The sequence below is a fragment of the Coffea arabica genome, chromosome 1c (assembly GCF_036785885.1).
Source record: "Coffea arabica cultivar ET-39 chromosome 1c, Coffea Arabica ET-39 HiFi, whole genome shotgun sequence".
Lineage (NCBI taxonomy): Eukaryota > Viridiplantae > Streptophyta > Magnoliopsida > Gentianales > Rubiaceae > Coffea > Coffea arabica.
The window spans coordinates 47,858,779-47,877,494 of record NC_092310.1 but is presented as its reverse complement, the minus strand read 5'-3'; the positions used below and the strand labels follow the sequence as shown (position 1 = coordinate 47,877,494).

Here is an 18,716-nt window from a genome sequence, read left to right as displayed (position 1 = left end):
TTTTACTTATGCACAACTACTTCTTAATTAACAATAGTGCCACCACCAATTTAATATAATTGTCAAACACGTAGTAATTATTTTGAAACAAAAAACATTCAAATTCGAAATGTAATTAATCCTTTTCCTAAAACGAAAAACAAAAAAAATTAATAATGTAACTGAATTCAAATTTCAAAGCCTGGTAATTAAGAAATTTGAGTTTATTTCCAAAATAACCTTCCTGTCCAAAAATAATGCCAAAATGATTCACTTGCAATTTTTTTTTTGAGCTATTCACTTGCAAATTTTATTCCCTTACTAATGTGTATATTCCCACAAACTCCAAACCCGCGGGTTTGTCTCTACTCATTCTCATTATTCCATTTTGTATCTCTTTTCATTTTTTGCCCTCTCTCCTTTCTAATAGTCTTTTTTTTTTTTTTTGGGTCTTCTCAAGCCATACAACTTCTTATAGAACCTAAGATATAATCAACTAAGTTTTAAAATTCAATCCTTGGTGATTATTTAATAGTTCGAAATTCAATACTTGTATTTGCCACTCAAAGCTACTTAAGGTTGTTCTCTCTCTTTTTTATTTAATTATTGCACAACAACTACAAAACTTTTATGACATTTGGACTATTCTTAATGGTGGTTGATAACATATAATTTCTCACCTCATGTGTATGATAAAAGGCCAATGAGAAAAATTAGTTCTCCTCTACATCCATTAATTATGACTTGTGATATTTGAAGATTTAAATTTACCAAAATTATTTTCTAACATTTTATTTATCAGAATTAGTTTCTAACATGGTCACATGCATCCGCTGAATCTAGTATATTTATTGAATCTAGTAGGAGTATAGTTTTATTGAATCTAACATATTTACAATGTAATTGTTGAAGATTTATTGAATCTAGTATATTTACCAAAATGATTTATTGAATCTAGTAATTTACAATGTAATTGTTGAATATTATATTTTTATTTTATATAGTTCACCTATTCATGCTTCCAATTTCCCTTTTCCTTTTCCAATGAAAATTTTTTTATTTCTTCCAATTATTTTATGTCAAATTTTCTTTTTTTCTTTGTGGGCCTGGTTTACTTAAAAGTGTCTAAGGGCATCAAACAATTAGTAGAAAATTTATTATATGTTAAAATTTATTAGAGATGGATAATCTTATACTTGACATGTCCACATACTCTCCAATATAGAAAATGTCAAAATTTTAGTTCATCTTAATTGACAATTTATCCACAGATCCAAGCAGAAAACATCACTATGGGAATAAAATATAAAAGCGCATCACTTCGGGAATTTTTATTTGAAAGAAGATTAGTTTGACAAAAAAAAAAACCCTAAGAAATTTTGTTCACTATTCAAAACATTTTTCATTTAATCTTGTTAACGAGTTTCACAGTACCATACTACCAAGGAAAAACAAATTCTGAAATTGATGATAACAAACTCTTTAATGGGAGGAATGACTCACAGAGTAGCAAAAGAGAAAATTGGTAAGGGAATTGAAGAACTATTGGCTTTATGGCCACTTTTAAATAAAGAAATCATCTAAAATTGACGGATGCAATTGAAATGCTAAATCATGAATCATGATCGAGATTCTAAATCTTTTACTAAAATGAAATTAGACATAATTTGATTTAATTTTGGTAAAAATAGAATCTAACATGCTTTGTCAAATGCACATTAACTCCCATCTCTATCATTATCAAATTATTTTTTTCAAAGAAAATAAAAAGAAACTTCCATTTTTGCCAATTTTTTACTTTTTATTTTTAGAAAACGAGATTTATTATTATAACGAGAATAGTATACTTAAATATAATATAAAAAACACTGATTAAGGTCTAACCTAATCATTTTCTATTCATATGAAATCACCAAGTAGATTTTTCTTAGAACATAAGAAAGAAAAAAGAAGAAATTGATCTTTAATAGTTTAGAATATTATACAAAGAATTTTGTTGGTTGTCACGAAACTTTTGTCATATCTTTTCTAAAGAGCTCCACACTGCAATGCTATCACAAAGAAACAATTTGTAAATTTAGAAGAAACTCATTAGTGAACAATAGAATATATGAAGAACCAATTTGCAAATTTAGAAGAAACTCATTAATGAAACAAGAGAATTTGAAAAACAACAAAGTAAAGCCATTTAAAAAAAAAAAAAAAGTAGAATAAAGGCAAGCTTAACGGCTTCAAAATTTTGTTTAAATTAAGAAATAAATGTACGATTCAACAAATATTGGTAAAATGGGTTGAAACGTCAAATCTTAATTGCTCATTATTCTATTATGGGTCAAATTAGGAATAATGTCTTCTATTTGTAGTGCAAATTAGGAATTATAATCTTTTAGTTCTAAATATAATTAATTTCATACAAATGTTGTCAATTTAGCCTAGGTAGAATCTTCTTTTTCAAGGGATCAGATTGGCAGCCAAGTAGGATCTTAAATAACTAATACTATCAAAATATCATTAATTAACTCGCAATCACTAAATTTCTTTTTGTTACTCAAAAATATGAAGAAAATCTCATTAATTTGTTAATAAAAAATTTTAATAGTTGAAAACCGTTCTTTGTTGAATTTCTATTGGACTATGTAAATACTTCTTGCAGCATAAAAGTTTCATTGGTACTACCAACAAAAGAAAGAAAAATAGAACAAGAAATTAATTTGTTAGCCACAATACACTTAATAAATATACAAGATAAAACGCATCTGACAAAAGAAATCACGTAAAAGAACTAGAGATCTTTATTGCTATCTTATTTTAATGAATTGCATTGATATTTTAAATCATTGCAATCTTTAAACCCAAGATCAAATTAGATAATTTTTCTTTTATTTGCTGTAGAATTAAAAATTGATAAGCTTATTTTCCCAAACATAATTAGTATTCCTTAAATAGCAGATTCTTTTTATGTCTCGAATGAGTTAATAACCTCTTAAATGATGACCATAATTTGTATCTGCTTCCTTGTCCCACAACAAATCTTTTTTCTAGAAAAATTAAATAACTAAAACCTCATTAATATATTAATTGTTGATAGCATTCCTTTCTACAATTTAGGACAATGAAAAATCTTTTTTCTTTTATTATATTATCAAGGCTTTAACAAAAGAGAAAATGTTTAATAGCAAACTTTATGTATGGACAAAAGAAAAGCGCGTGGAGAAAGCAAAAAAAAAAATAAACTGTACGATGAATGAACCACATATCTTTATTACATTCTTTATATACGTAACTCGCGTAAATTTAATGACACGCACCGATTTGGTAAAGCGTGGTAGAAACTCGTAATCGCTAATCTTAGATCAAATTAGATATCCTTTTATTTCTTTGCAGTAGAACTTAGAAACTGATAAATTAGTGTCCAACAAATGTATAAGAAATAGATTTTTTTGCCCGATGGAGTATAATAAGCTTCCAAACAATACCCATAATTTCTCTTTGCTTCCATATTTCACCGTCCCATTTCCTTGCGGAGCCAAAACGCATAATACACCAAATCATTTCTACCACCGCAAGAAAAAAGAAAAATGAAAAGAAGACAAACATGAGTTATGACCCACATTTTCTTCCCTTATCCTCTACCCCTAAATTTATTGCATCCTCGCTATAAAGACCAAACAAGATGAAGATGGAAGAACGCCACAAGTCACACACACAACACGCACTACTTCCTCCACCAACACACACGGTCCCAACTCTGTCCCCTGCCTTAATTGTGAATTCATCTCAAGAGTCATTCACTCTTTTCTTTCATCTCCCAAAAAAAAAAGTCCCCAACTCCAAAAACTCTTATCCCAATCCCAATAAACAAACAAGAATATAGTACGACAAATTTAGCTCGACTCTCTTATCTTCATATTAGTTGTTTTTCCCGAATGAAGTTTTGACTGAATAAGTTAATATTTGTGCATTTTTTAGCGTTATCAGACTGCAGGAGCCGACACTTTTCACCTCCCTATGCACCACCACGTAGTCTAATATTTTAATATCAATATAAAACTACTTATATAACACTGTAACTCCACCACTTTGCCCCGGTTCCTCCTCTCTTTCACTTTCCTCTCTCTTTCCTTTGTTGGCTTTCTACTTTCTTTCTATCTATTTTGGTCCATGGTCTGAAGGGTCAATTATTCTTGCAAGGAGAGAGTGGAAGTTGAAAAAGAGTTGGGAGATGAACTCTGAGGTAACAGAAGTTCTTTCTTTTTTCTTGCAGAGTCTTGAAAATAGGATAAAAATGGTTTCTCGTGGCTTTTTTATGTTCAAGTTGAGATCTTTTTGTGTTTAGTATGCTTATGCTGGTTGTCTTTTTTACTGTTTTTGTGTGTCTTGTGGAAAGCCTAGATGGATTCTTGTATGTTATATTAGCTTTTTTGCTTTATCATGCTGTTTTTTTGGTTGTAGTATTGGCCATCAAGCCTCTAGCTTTTGATCATATATGAGCTTATTTGGTCCTTTTGATTTCTAGGTTTTGCTTGAATTTGGTCTGGCTTTGTTGTTCGTGTTTGTCTCTGATGGAAACAGTGTTCTTCTGAGCAGTTTTGTGGTATTTGGTTGAGGTTTTAGTGAATATCAAGGGTATATCAGATCTAGGGAAGTCTGTGAATTTGTGAATCAGGTTTCCTGATGTGGAATCTTTTCTCTTTAGTTCTATGGAAATAGTCGATTGGATTTTGGTGGATAAAGTTGACATGTGTCAGATCTGGGAGTTTTTTGGTGATTGGTTTTCTGTCACAGATGTAAAGATGATCTTAACCAGTTTCTGAAGGCTTCTTTTTACATGTTCCTTGCAGTCGGTATTCATGTTATATTTTTATGTTTACATGTTTGTAGTTGGTTTTTTCATTTGAACTTGGTTCTGGAGTGGAATAAAATTAGCAGTGACTTATTTTTTGGTTTGATTAAACATTCTTAGTGTATAACTCTGGATCCATGCTGAGGGTTTGTTTTCACTTTTTGATCTATTTTTGCAGGTTGGTATGACTATGTGATATCTTATTAAAGTGTTAGTATATGTTATACTTGCACTTTTCTGCAGGAGAATTGGTTGATTTAAGACTGAGGTTTATCAGTTGGATAACCTTAACAAGTCCTTTGAAGTTTGGTGTCAATTTTGAGAGTCTACTACCTTGAACGATGATGATGTTCGACGATATCGGGTTTTGCGGTGATCTGGAGTTCTTTTCTGCTCCACTCAAGGAAGCAGATTCAGTAACTCCTCAGGCTGAACCTGAATCAGACCCAGTTGTTGATGATGACTATACTGATGAGGAAATTGATGTTGATGAACTGGAAAGGAGGATGTGGAGGGATAAGATGCGTCTGAAACGGCTCAAGGAAATGAATAAAGGCAAGGATGGTGTTGATGTGGCCAAACAGAGGCAGTCCCAAGAGCAGGCTAGGAGAAAGAAGATGTCAAGGGCACAAGATGGAATATTGAAGTATATGCTGAAAATGATGGAAGTGTGTAAGGCTCAAGGGTTTGTCTATGGGATTATTCCTGAAAAAGGGAAACCAGTAAGTGGTGCATCTGACAATCTCAGGGAGTGGTGGAAGGACAAGGTCAGATTTGATCGTAACGGCCCTGCTGCCATCGCCAAATACCAGGCAGATAATTCAATCCCTGGCAAGAATGAGGGCTCTAATCCTGTTGGTCCTACACCACATACTCTGCAAGAGCTTCAAGATACCACCCTTGGATCATTGTTGTCAGCCCTGATGCAGCACTGTGATCCCCCTCAGAGGAGATTTCCATTAGAGAAGGGTGTTCCGCCACCATGGTGGCCCACAGGGAATGAGGAGTGGTGGCCTCAATTGGGCTTGCAGAAGGATCAAGGCCCTCCACCTTACAAGAAGCCTCATGATCTGAAAAAGGCATGGAAGGTGGGTGTTCTAACGGCTGTGATCAAGCACATGTCTCCTGATATTGCCAAGATTCGCAAGCTTGTAAGGCAATCAAAGTGTTTGCAGGACAAGATGACAGCCAAGGAGAGTGCAACGTGGCTCGCCATCATCAACCAAGAGGAGACTTTGGCTCGAGAACTATTCCCTGATCGGTGCCCTCCTTTGTTGTCATCTGGTGGCAGTGGATCTTTCGCAATGAATGACAGCAGTGAGTATGATGTGGAAGGTGTCGAAGATGAGCCTAACTTTGACGTACAGGAGCAAAAGCCAAGTAATCTTCATCTGTTGAATATGGCAACCGACAGGTTTAAAGATAGGCTTCCTGTTCAGCAACAATCTCATGCAATTAAGGATGAAGTCGTAACCAATTTAGACTTTGCCAGAAAGAGGAAGCCAGCTAATGAGTTGGATGTCATGATCGATCACAAAATCTACACGTGTGAGTTCCTTCAATGTCCTCATAGTGAACTTCGCCACGGCTTTCAGGACAGATCTTCCAGAGATAATCATCAACTATCTTGTCCTTTTCGAAATTCTCCACAATTTGGAGTTTCGAATTTTAATGTCAATGACGTCAAGCCGATGGTCTTTCCTCAGTCATTTGTCCAGCCAAAGTCTGCTGCCCTGCCAGTTAATGCAAACCCACCATCCTTCAATCTATCAGGAATTGGAGTTCCAGAAGATGGGCAAAGGATGATCAATGACCTCATGTCATTTTATGAGTCTAATATCCAAGGCAACAAGAATGCAGATTCTGGGAATGCCGCTGTGATTAAAGAGCAATCTGTTCAGCAACCTGGCATGCAATGTCAATCTGACAATTACCTTCATGGCCAAGGGATAATGATGGAGGGTAATATCTTTGAAGATACTAATGTATCCAGCAACCGTTCTATTTTTCAGCAGGGAGATCGTTTTGAAGATGCTAACATTCCAGCTAGTCGTCCCATGTTTCAGCATGGTGACCGGTTTGACCAGTGCAAGATAACAAGTTCTCCATTCAACAACTCCAATGAGAATTTCCAGTTCATGTTCGGGTCACCATTCAATCTACCTTCTGTTGACTTTACTGAAGGCTTGCCTGGGATTTCGAGGGATAATGCATCAAAGCAGGACCTCCCAATATGGTACCATTAAGAAAAGATTAGTTGAAATGAGTATCAAGTAGTCAGTCCTGGCAATCAATCAAAGCAAAGCTCGTTCCAGTGATGGGAGGGTTCATCAGATAATAGGTCTATCTGCTCTATAAGGTGGATTTTTAATCGCCAGAAAATTATCTTAGTTTGTTGTTTTCCTTACATTGTAGTTATAGAAGCTGTAAGGGCTAGTAATGGTTGTAATAAACAGGTGAGGATGGTCCCCTGAACATTTGACCATCATGTTGAAATTATTAGACTTTTAGATGATGTTATATATAAAATATATATATCCCATTATCTTTCGTTTGCTATATTAATTTAATATATTGCTTTTGTACGAACCACAGGGTGGTGGAGGTATATGCCCCTCTGAAGTCTCCTCCACTTGGTGTTTCAGCCTAGTTGTATTTTGTTGAATGAGGTTTGAATGAGACTTAAATTCCTTTGTCCAGTCATTACCCTGTTGAATGGAAACAGTAGTAGTTGGAAGGTGCCAAGTTCATTCCTCTTGCAAACAAGCTGAAGTGTGACATATGCTTTGTCTGCCAAGTGGTAAAACAGTGTCATCTTCTGGCATGAGTCTTAGCTAAGCTTTGATAATTTGATGTTTACTTCTATTCATTTGAAAAGTGAATTATTCAGGAATTGAAGTAGTAGGGTAGGTGTTGCCATCAGCAGCTGGCTATTGAGGATTGATTAACATGGTAAAGGGCATTTGTCAGATTAACTCTATGTTTGGAGTTTGAATTGCTCTTCTTTTCCTCATCTGCTGAAAATGAGGTCAAAGAAAGCCGACCTTTTCCTGATTTTCACTGTGCTTGGGAGGATCGACTACGCCAAAACAGCTAGCTTCAATCATACTTTTATAATGGCTGCCTAACTTTTGTTCTACGTTTTACTCTCTGTTGATTGGCATGGATCACAAAACTTTTTCCTAGGTAGTTCTTCTGTAGTAACCATAATGTTTTGTTGTTTAGGAACTTGTCTAACAATTTTAATATACTTAAGGTCCTGTTTGGATTGCAGTTTTTTAGAGTTTTTGTAGAAAATATATACCGTAACAATTTGATATATATGAAATAAAAAAGTGATTGGAAAATGTGCTCACTGAAAACGTAACAAATTTTTGGTGAAAAATTGCTTTCCAAACAAGGTTGTTGTAATTTTCTTGTAAAACTTGAAAATAGACCAGCCAAGTTTCAACACTTGGATTCATCTTGAGATGGACCACTTTCATTACTTAATATTTCTTTTCTTCGTGATGCTCTATTTTTTTTCTTTTCTTTTGGAAAAGCCAATTTGGCTGATATATAATTGAGTACTAACTGCGTTTCTTTAAGGCAGAATCAGAGAATCATGTTGATTATGACATTAGTAATAATATGCTTTTGACATCCATAAAACTAATATATACACTTAAGCAGCATGGCATGCATTAGAGGTTAGATGAACTAATCTTAATTAGTATTTTTTGAGGCATCAGACATGAAGCTGGCTGGCTTTGTCTTCAACTCTGCACCTAGAAATATTCATTTTCAAGAATCTGTTGTCGTTTCTTGATTCTTCTGTCTCTTCTGTCTCTCAATCAATTCTTGATTATAACCAAAAAAAAAGTAGAAGACAAAAGGGTGTTACTTAATAGGATCAACCCCAAAAAAAAAAAAAAAAATTATCACTAAATTGGGATTTGGATGGAGGACATATATACTCAGAAAAGAAAGAAGAACCTGAAGAAAAATATTGGTTCCTTAATGTTTCAGTTCTTTCTTGCTTTCATTGCATCAAGTTTTTCCATATTCATGAGCACAAACAGCAAGTTATTTAGGTTACTTGAAAATTACTAGCAGAGGCAGTTGACCATGGACAATATAATATTTAGGTTGCAGTTTTAAGCAACCAAAGAAAGATGCTGCAAGCGACAGCTAATTAAGAAATTATTTGACTTGAAAACAACTGGGATCATTACCAAGAACAAGCTATTAAAAAATCTACACTCAATAACGATAATCCGATTCTAAATGGAACAAACCATATGTTTGAATTTTGATCATCAATGCCCAAAAACAAAAAAAAAAAAAAAAAAAAAAAGGAAATCTTCCAAGTGAGAAATTATTTGACTTCAAACGCACCAATCAGTTTAAACAAAGGCAAGGAATTAGAATCCCAGCAGTCTCATGATGAAAAATTCAAGTCTAACAACTGCAAAAAAAAGAAAAAAGAAAAAAAAAAACTCAACTCTGATCATGATCAACTAACTGCTCCCCATCACTTCATTTGCAATCCACATTCGTCAACCTTTCAATAAATTGAAAGGGTACAAAGTGAAAATTTCAAGGGCATTTGGGGCCTCCTCTTTTAGTCTTCCAGTTATTGTAACAAGGGCAGACTTGTTTATTGCCATAGGTCCCGGGAGGCACACATCTACATTTGAAGCAACATTTCTGACAGAAGAACATGCAAGGCTTCTTGTAAGCTGTTTTTGAGCATCTATATGTGCATGCACCAGGACACTCTGCATCAAGATTTGAATACAAAAGCACAAAAATCCCTCATCCATTAGAATTTGCTGTACTTGATCCGAAATCCACAACATTGTTAAGTTTCACAAAGCAACATAATCTAGTTCAAGATTAAGCATGAAAAGTCTTGTACTTCTTTAAAAATGTCTATATTGCATGTTTACATGATATAAACATTTATTCACAAATCACAACTCAAATTAGTGACCCTTTATTTCGTGACATTTTAATTAGTGACCGAGTTTTATAAATTGGATGTACAAATCCAATTAAAGTTTTTTTTTTCATTTTATTTCGTGACTCAAATTCTGCTCCATGTCATTATGTTTAATTGGATGTACTAAAATGTTGAAATCTTGCCAACCAACAAATTAGAGTGATTAATTTCCTAAATAATAAAGATCCCTACTACCTGTATCGGCGTAAAAATACTTTTTATTAAAACCAAAAAAATATTGGAATAAAATCATTAAGCACTAAGAAAGTAAATATGAGAGAGATGGGATGAATTAGGATATTTTGCTAATTCAGTTTGGTGGGTTTGTGCTCCCGAATCCTGAACATATTAAATGTGCATGCACGTCAATGAGCTGGCCAGATTAATTTTGCTGGCAAGAACCATTTGGGGGTCTTGAATCAGAAATAAAGATTTCAAACTCAAATCAGGGTAAATACCATGCATTAAAGATTTTTATTGCTTGCCGAATTAATATCTGATACTTATGTATAAAATTCTATGCATAATGACACGATTTTGTAGACAGCATTTAATTACAAAATTTATGGAGGAAATTTTGTTAATATCTTGCAAGTAATTCTATCATTAATTGTTTCAATACTATTGCCATTGCCTAAGGTTATTTTGGTTTGGTTCCCTCGTTATAGTAAACAACAACAAGCAATAGTTATAAATAGGATACCAAGAAGAAATAAAGCCATAGAAGATGGAGAAGATGGATCTACATGGTTGACCTTAAAATGGTTACCAGAAAAACTTTGATAAAGTTCATTGAGTTTGTTTTCCTTTCATCATGATTTGACAAAGTATAAGATTAACTTTTGGTGCTAACATGTTTTGATTCACCAACATATCATCTACCTACTCAATGATTGTCAATAGGTTCAAGTTTTTCTCAATTGACTTTGGAGATTGAAGTGTTTTTGTTGACACGTGTTTAGCTAATGCATATGTTAAAGGTCAACCCTTTGTTTATTATTTTTTTTTTCAACTCTTTTAGCAGTAATGATATAACAAATAGAATATTATGTAAATTTTTTGACATTTTGTTCTTTTACTTTTCATTTCAGAAAATAGCAATCCAAATAAATCGGATAAGTTACAGACAAAGTAAACTCAAAACTTGCTTAGGTTCATCATCTTCTACTTTTCATTCTATGTCCTTAGGAAGCAATAATTAATTTCACTTTCATTGTTGTTGCATGGATCTACACTTTTTACCTATGTTTTCAAAACCGGACCGGGTATCGGCTCGGTCAAAGCTCAAGGGTCAGGGGTCAATGGGTTGAACCGGGTTCGATAGGGGTTGAACCGGATGACGTCATAAATAAAAATTATTTAAAAATTAAAATATTATATGTAAAATACCTAATAACATGTTAATATTAATAAAGGTATATTCATATATATTTGATGCTTTAAATATATTTAACAAGAAAATATAAAGAAATTAGAACAATCAAGTAACAATTTATATTATTTAATGAGCATTAACAAGTTTAGAATTAAAATTATGAACATAATTGAAAAATAATACCAAACTTTAAGAAAATATTGATAAAATATGAAATATTTGAGGTATATTAATAAATTTTAACAATCTAGGGATCAAAACATAATATTGAAAAAGTTTGAGCTTTTTTTTTAAAAAAACTATTTGAATCGAAAAATCCGATTTTTTCGGTCAAATCCGGATTTGACCGACCGGATTTGACCGGATTTTTACTTACTCGGTTTTTAAGCATGACTCGGACCGGACATTTGACCAGTTCCTGGTTCGACCGGTCGAACCGGCCGATCCGGTCCAAATTTTAAAACACAGCTTTTTACTCGACCCTTTATCATTTTCAACCAAGTGAAAAATCACTCTTAAGTGTTAGGTTTGAAAATGTTATTTATTCTTAGATCTTGCTTGTTAGGTGGTTTGCCTAGGTAAAATTCTTACTAGGTAATGTGGCTCACTCATTAGGTCAGTTGGCTGCCTCACTCGATCTTATGATAAGTTCTTATGAAAAATTGCAATAACATGAAAGAAATTGTTGTTACACTTGTTCAAATTCATACATTGAAGTTACATAAAAATTGTGGTTGACAATTATATAGGTACTTTACCCTTGTAACCCCATTAATTTTGGCTTGCATTTGATTAAGTTAATGAAAATTTTCTGCTTTCTATTGCCCCAAAAAAAAAAAAAAAACATAGGTTCTACAGTACTAATTTTGTATATATGGTTACTAGGTTGGGCTTGGCCTTTGTCACTTAATCCTTAATTGTTGGAGGTATTCTACTTAGGTATTTATCAACTTCTACAACTTTAAAACTCTCAAAAGAGGATTGCAACCTTCTTAGTTGAGTTAGTATAAGTATAGTTGGTAGATGGTTTCTAAATACTACATATGAAAATATTGCACGAGTTCTCTTTGGGCATCCTTAACGCTAGATGCAAGTTCTTAATGCGTGTGTAAATCTACATATAACAGATTTAATTACTGATATAGTGAAAGGCAGTGAAAAGTTCGGTATGATACAAGAATATATAGCATTCTCAACGTGTAAAAATTTCTTTTCTCGAAAGAAATGTAGTAAACAACATAGCACCACAGCCACGTAAAGGTTTGTCCTTTTACTTTTCTAGCCAAATCATCCAAAAAAAATAAAAATTGTAGAGATTCATTATATTAACCCTAGTTTGGTATGCAAGAATGTCTAGAATTGAAAGACCTTTCCATCCAGAATCGGTTTCCACCCAGAAATGACAGGAAAAAATTTTATTATTCTAGGGTTTGGTAGAAAAGTCAGAATGAAATGTTTGCTCAGTTTTCAATGTTTAGTATAATCAATACTTAGATGTCAAAATAGAATATACTAAATACAAATATGACTTAATTGCCCTAAATTAATTTATAGGATGTAATATGTCTTATTTTTCATTTTTTCTATAATAGTATTTGTCTATTTATGTAAAATTTTGATAATTTTACTTCAAAAATAAATGAAGATTAATGTCAAAATTCTTCAATTGTAATACTTGATTCATTTTAATATATAGATTTGCAAGTTAAAATTTTGCATTTACTAGCAATATAATTAGCAACATAAAATATAAATTACATGAAGTCAAACAACTATAATTTATTTTTAATCTATTTTCAATTTTGATAAGATGCAAAAAAAAAAAACAACCTTCACAATTGTTCAAAAGTCCAAGAATAAAGTATCTTAAAACATTTCTTTCCTAGTATAAAAGAAAAAAAATTATTTAAGATACAAGAAAAATTTATTATTATGCAAAATTACATTCAAATATTAATTGAGCTTACAAATAGGCTAAGATATCATGATGCAGCGTAAAAATTTATAAGGATAAATTCGACATCTTAGTATTTAGGCATTACACAATAAAGGTGGAAAGAGCTTTCCCTAAGTATTTTTAAGGAATGGGATTCCAAAAAAAAAAAAAAATTGGAATAAACATTCAGGCAGAAAGGGCTTTTCCACTCAAATGAACCATACCAAATGCTGGAATCGAATGGACAAGTTGAAAAGGTATTTCATTTTCAAGCCATTTCTACTTACCAAACAAGGGATAAAAAAGCTTTCCATTAATCACTATCAAAAGTGAGTATCAAGTTCAAATTATTCAAGAATCACTAAGGTTACAACTTTATGAAAAGTCCTTTCATGTCGGCAATGGGGATATATCATTATAGAAACTAGAAAGAAAAGGTACTGCCAAACAAACTCTTACCGCACTAACGCACATGGACCTGAGGGCCCAAAGGATGTCCCACAAGTTCCATGTTAGGCCTGAGCTGTGTTTGGGCCCAACTTTGTTCGCATGCTTATCACCACTTGTAAGATTTGTTGTTAGGCCTCCAAGTTGTGTTTGACATATAATTGTTTTTCTTTGGCATTTTGTTAGTGAAACTTACTACAAGGAAAATTTCCTAAGTTTTTGGATTTACATTGACCTTTTCCAAGTATAGTGGATTTAAATTCACAATTATAGCTATCTATCTAGTGGTTTTTTTTTTTTTTGGTGCAAAAGATTTTATGTTTAATTTACAGATGCAATAAATCCGATAATTAGATAGTTTTTAGTACTTAAACCTCAATAAAAAGAAATTTGACGTATAAATTAAACTCATGAAGGATTTTGTAAAAGCTAGTATATTAAACTATATTGATCAAACATACCAACATTTTTTTTTTGTAAATAATAAACCAAAATATCAGACGAAATCAGCAATGTTTAACTTTTTTTTTCTTTACCTTTCTCTTTCATAGGCTTTTTCTCTTTTACAATTATCAGTATTTTATATTTATAAAAGTAAATAATTTTGACTTCTAACTCACCATAAACACAAAAGCCACTCCAATAAAGAAGGGTTTCTAGAATGATTATACTTTATATCATATCACCAAAAAGCATAATAGTAGTATACTTTTGGAGATATGACTCTTGAAACTTGCTTTTTTGGTTCATTAGGTTTTGGCAAATGGATTCTCCATTCATGCACGTCAGCCCATACTCACATGTAATGCTGGCGAAAGTGATCTACAGTCTATCTATCTACTAAAAGAATAGAATGTGACCTAAACTTTTATCAATTCATAGTTAGTATATTAATTTCCTCTAATTTTTCCAGCCATTTGGTTCAAAGTCAACAAAAGACAACTTAAGCTAAGAAAAGGGTAGAAAGTTTGTAGACAAAGGTAAGAATTTGATGACTTTCTTTCTGATTCTATATCCTTTCCAACACATAAAATAAAATAGTTTTTTGACCATATCCTCAGGCTCTCAGTTATTCATTTTTTTAATTTCTTTTCTATTGGCAATTAAATGTGCTAAAATCCAACATGATTTTTTTTTTCTAATACAAAATGAATTTGTGCATCAGATCATATTTCTGTCGCGCAATGCTAGGATCCAAACAGTTCTTTTCAACACCATATATGTGTTATTTTGTTATCATAAACGTAGCTTTCATAATTGAATCTTCAAACCAGTGAATATGCTAATTTTGTTTCTCATATGATCGAGTTGATAATATCAGATTATACAAACTCAGATTTTGCAACGAATTTATGTCAGAATGTGGAAAGTATTTTGGCTAATGATGCATGCAAGTTCTTCTTCTTCTTCTTTTCTTTTTTCATTTTGGGGCAATGCAGACAGGTTCAAAAGGCTGGTAGTAGAATTTGCTACCTTTTTTTTTTTTTTGGTTAACATTCCAAAGTTACAAATTGTTAAGAGGGTACAATTTTTTTTCTTTTTTTTTTTTTTTTCAAAATATGAGTAGTTTTCAACATTTCCATAATTTACCAACCATTTCAATTGGGGACAAACCAACTTCAACATATAAGATGTATCATGCATGTACCTTTGATTTATGTGAATCTTTATGTACAATGTACCTTATTTCCTAACATGATTAGTAACTGGTCTATCATACCCTTTTCTTTTTCTTGAAAAAGAAAAGCAGAGAAAAGAGGATATCTGTTAGTAATTGCAAATACCAGCTATAACAAGCATTTTAGACATTTTTAGCAACAAAGACTTCACAAAATGGCTGTTCTGCTTAACTTAGTAGGATGAAAGGAGAGAAAGAGATCAAGAACAAACCTGCCTCAGAGAAGCCCGAATGCCTGTGTTTATCATGCTTCTGCAGATCAAGCAAGAAAGTCAAGATTTTTGTAACCAAAAATCAAAAAAAAAAAAGAAGATATCATTGTTGTGTGGTAGATAATCTAGTCGATAAAGAAATCTAGTACAATGTGATTGCAATGTACAATGTGGCAAGTAACTATGCCTTAAAATGCAGAAAAACCATGTTCAGTGTCAATATTTTCCAAATGAACAGTATCAAAAAGGAAAAAAGAAGGAAATAAAGAAGTAGATAATGGATTTTTTTTTGTCAATAATTAACTTAAAATTAGAATGCAGAGAACTAGAATTAATTCTGGTTAAAGCACTTTGGAAAATGAAAATTGGTATAGGGTTTAGAGGCAAGTTTCTTACTTGGGTTGCAGCAATAATCCCGGCAAAGGAGAGAAGGAAAATGAAAAGAAAAGTGAAGAGATATTTTGCCATGTGAACTGACCAACTACAAGTCTACGACAAAGTGTGAGAAATGAGATGGGGAAAGCCTCATTTATACTACTCTTCCATCCCTCAAAAATTGGTTACCAATGTCCATTTAAAAGCTTTGATTGTACATTTTCTAACCTCATTAAAAAGATAGGTGCCCAAAATTAACAATCCTAGCAAACACCCTAAATCAACAGCACTATTTTTCATATAGTAGGAGTTTAAGAAAATCTACGTGACAATTAAATTTAAGATAAATTCTACACCTTGAAATTACGAATGCGAGTCGAAACGTTTTAGATAGGCTTAAAAAAAATTCTTTTTTGAATGAAATGTCACTAAGTTCTATTTTCCATCATTAAAAGGAATCACTAAGTGCTGGGATTTTTTTTTTTTTTTATCAAACAGCACTTTTATTTATACTTTAATATGATGTACAAAAGATTACAATTGTTGGGCAAATTCCCTAGCAATAGATTGTGGCTTGCACTTTAGGCCACATGGTTGGGGCTCATTTTGTTGCCCAACTGCAACATTAAAATGCACATTAGTAGTTATTAAAGGCAACACCAATAATGCCCCCAAATTATATCTCTCAATGTTAGGAAAGTATGGGCTCTGTTAAAGGCTATGCAACATGCATTACTGCAAAATCCGTACTACTTATCTGCAAAGTTGAAAGTACAAATAAAAGTGATGGTTGGCAATTACTTCTTTCCACCGACTCCTTACTGGCGTGTCGGTATCACTTTGACTGAGAATTCATGCATTTTTTTGAGAGTAGGAAAAAGGATAAGTAGTGGATTTTGATCAAGAAATGTAAATGGTAGGGCCTTTTCCTAGTCATGTAGCAATACAATTGCCCTCAGCTGCCATTGGGCTTCGTACCTGTTTGGATTGCAAATTTCTAAAATTATTGTAGAAAAATATATTGTAGCGATTTGATATATATAACGTAAAAAAATAATTAAAAAATGTGTTCACGAAAACGTAGTTTTTTTTTTTTTAAATGGCTTTCCAATCAGACTAATTTTCATTGAGATCTAGCTAGATGTACTCCATAGCATTGGTGATACTAGAATGTAAGACAAAATTATTGACTTTTACAAGATTTAATTTCAAGGCACACAAATTATTTGTTGGAATTTTTGTGAATAGCTCAGTTTTAGTTAATCTGAAACTTGTGTACAAGGATATGTATCTAACTAATGCTTTTCTTTTCTTTGCCATGGTTGATATGGAAAAATAAAAGGGTTTTCCTTTCTTGTTTTTTCTTCTTTTTACGGATTTGTTGGTTAAGTATGAAGGAGATGGCAGAAAATAAGAAAGTTTGTGCTCCACCAAGAATCAAGAATTCTGGGGTTTTTGTGTCTTAAACTAGGAGGCATATCTTTGTTCTTTTAACAGAAATGAAACTACAATAAATGCAAGCACCTCGAAAGTGTACTTTTAAGTACTACATTTCACTTTTAGAATTTTGGCAATCTTTTAATATAAAACAATCAGCATTTTTTAATCTAATCCTAAATAGCATCTTTTTTTTTTTTTTTGTATAAACCACATGTATTCGTATCTGTTTTACAATCTGCAACTAATCATGTTCAATCAGAGTCAGGCCATTGCGGGGAGAAACTCTCCCAACGTTCTTCTTTTCATTTTCATGAGTTTCGAATCCGAAATCTCATAATCAAATAATGCAAGTTCCTTTCACTCACACCAACATTCGTTGGTAATCCTAAGTAGTATCCAGACTTCACATCTCAATCAATTCCATCTTACTTTTAGGTGGTGTTTGATTCGCACATCGGAATCGGAATCGGATATCCTGGGTTTGGAATGAGGTCATTCATTCCAATACATTTGTTTGGTTCAAGTACCTGGAATGTGTATTATTATTATAATTGATGTTTGGTTCATCGACTCTTCCGAAATGGAATATAATAAATATATTATAAATCACATCGTAATGATAGTTATTGGCTCTTTGTAAATGGGATATAAGAAATTTTCACTAATTAAATATATTAGTATAAATGTATTAGTAAATTTAGTCTAACTGATTAAAACTTTCTATTAGTAAACATGTATAATTATTAGTATAATTGATAATATTAATTATATTAATAAATTAATATACATTATATAATACATATAACTAATAATATTGTTATTATAAGTTTGTAACTAATTAAATTAAATATTATATATAATTAAATATAAATATACAAATTTTATAATATAAATATATAATTATAAGTATATAATATATACAAATATTAATTATATAAATATAATATATATTACATATTAAATATAGTTATTATTATATATTATTATATTTAAAATAATTATTATAATTATAATTATATAACTTATTAATATTACATACATGTATATATTATAATTATATGCACTATAATATACATTTATAAATATACATATATATTATAAATATATTATTATATAATATTAATAAATTTATAATATATATTATATAAGTATAATTATATTTAACTAAATAATTATAATATAATAATATCATTATTATAATTTTGTAACTAATTAAATTAAATATTATTTATATAATTAATTATAATTATACTAATGTTATAATATAAATATATAATATATAAATATTAATTGAAGTATTATTTTATATAAATATAATGCATATTAATTAGATATAGTTATTATTATATTATTGTATTTAAAATAATAAATATAATTATAATTATATAATTTATTAATATTATATACATGTATTTATTATAATTATATGCACATATAATATACATTT

General features: G+C 31.4%; 1 protein-coding gene and 1 non-coding gene across 3 annotated transcripts; one reads left to right on the top strand and one right to left on the bottom strand.

Moving 5' to 3' along the window:
* Positions 1-3,671: 3,671 nt before the first annotated feature.
* Positions 3,672-7,372, top strand: LOC113704181 (ETHYLENE INSENSITIVE 3-like 1 protein). Of its 2 annotated transcripts, none has more exons than XM_072074381.1 (2): positions 3,672-4,213; positions 5,001-7,372. In XM_072074381.1, exon 2 carries the CDS (start codon positions 5,164-5,166, stop codon positions 7,066-7,068), a length of 1,905 nt encoding a protein of 634 aa, XP_071930482.1. In that variant the 5' UTR covers positions 3,672-4,213; positions 5,001-5,163; the 3' UTR covers positions 7,069-7,372. The 2 variants fall into 2 exon arrangements, with proteins under 2 accessions (XP_071930482.1, XP_071930485.1); XM_072074384.1 differs by having other exon boundaries at positions 4,038-4,213; positions 5,066-7,372.
* Positions 7,373-9,165: 1,793 nt separating this feature from the next.
* LOC113704172 (uncharacterized) lies at positions 9,166-16,004 on the bottom strand. The gene is made up of 3 exons (XR_011838992.1): positions 15,851-16,004; positions 15,455-15,494; positions 9,166-9,582 (listed from the first exon to the last, which is right to left on the bottom strand). It is a non-coding gene; the product is annotated as an uncharacterized protein (transcript).
* Positions 16,005-18,716: the final 2,712 nt, after the last annotated feature.

Coding starts and splice junctions, on each gene's coding strand:
- LOC113704181 (XM_072074381.1), top strand. CDS start 5,164: ATGATGATGTTCGACGATATCGGGTTTTGCGGTGATCTGGAGTTCTTT.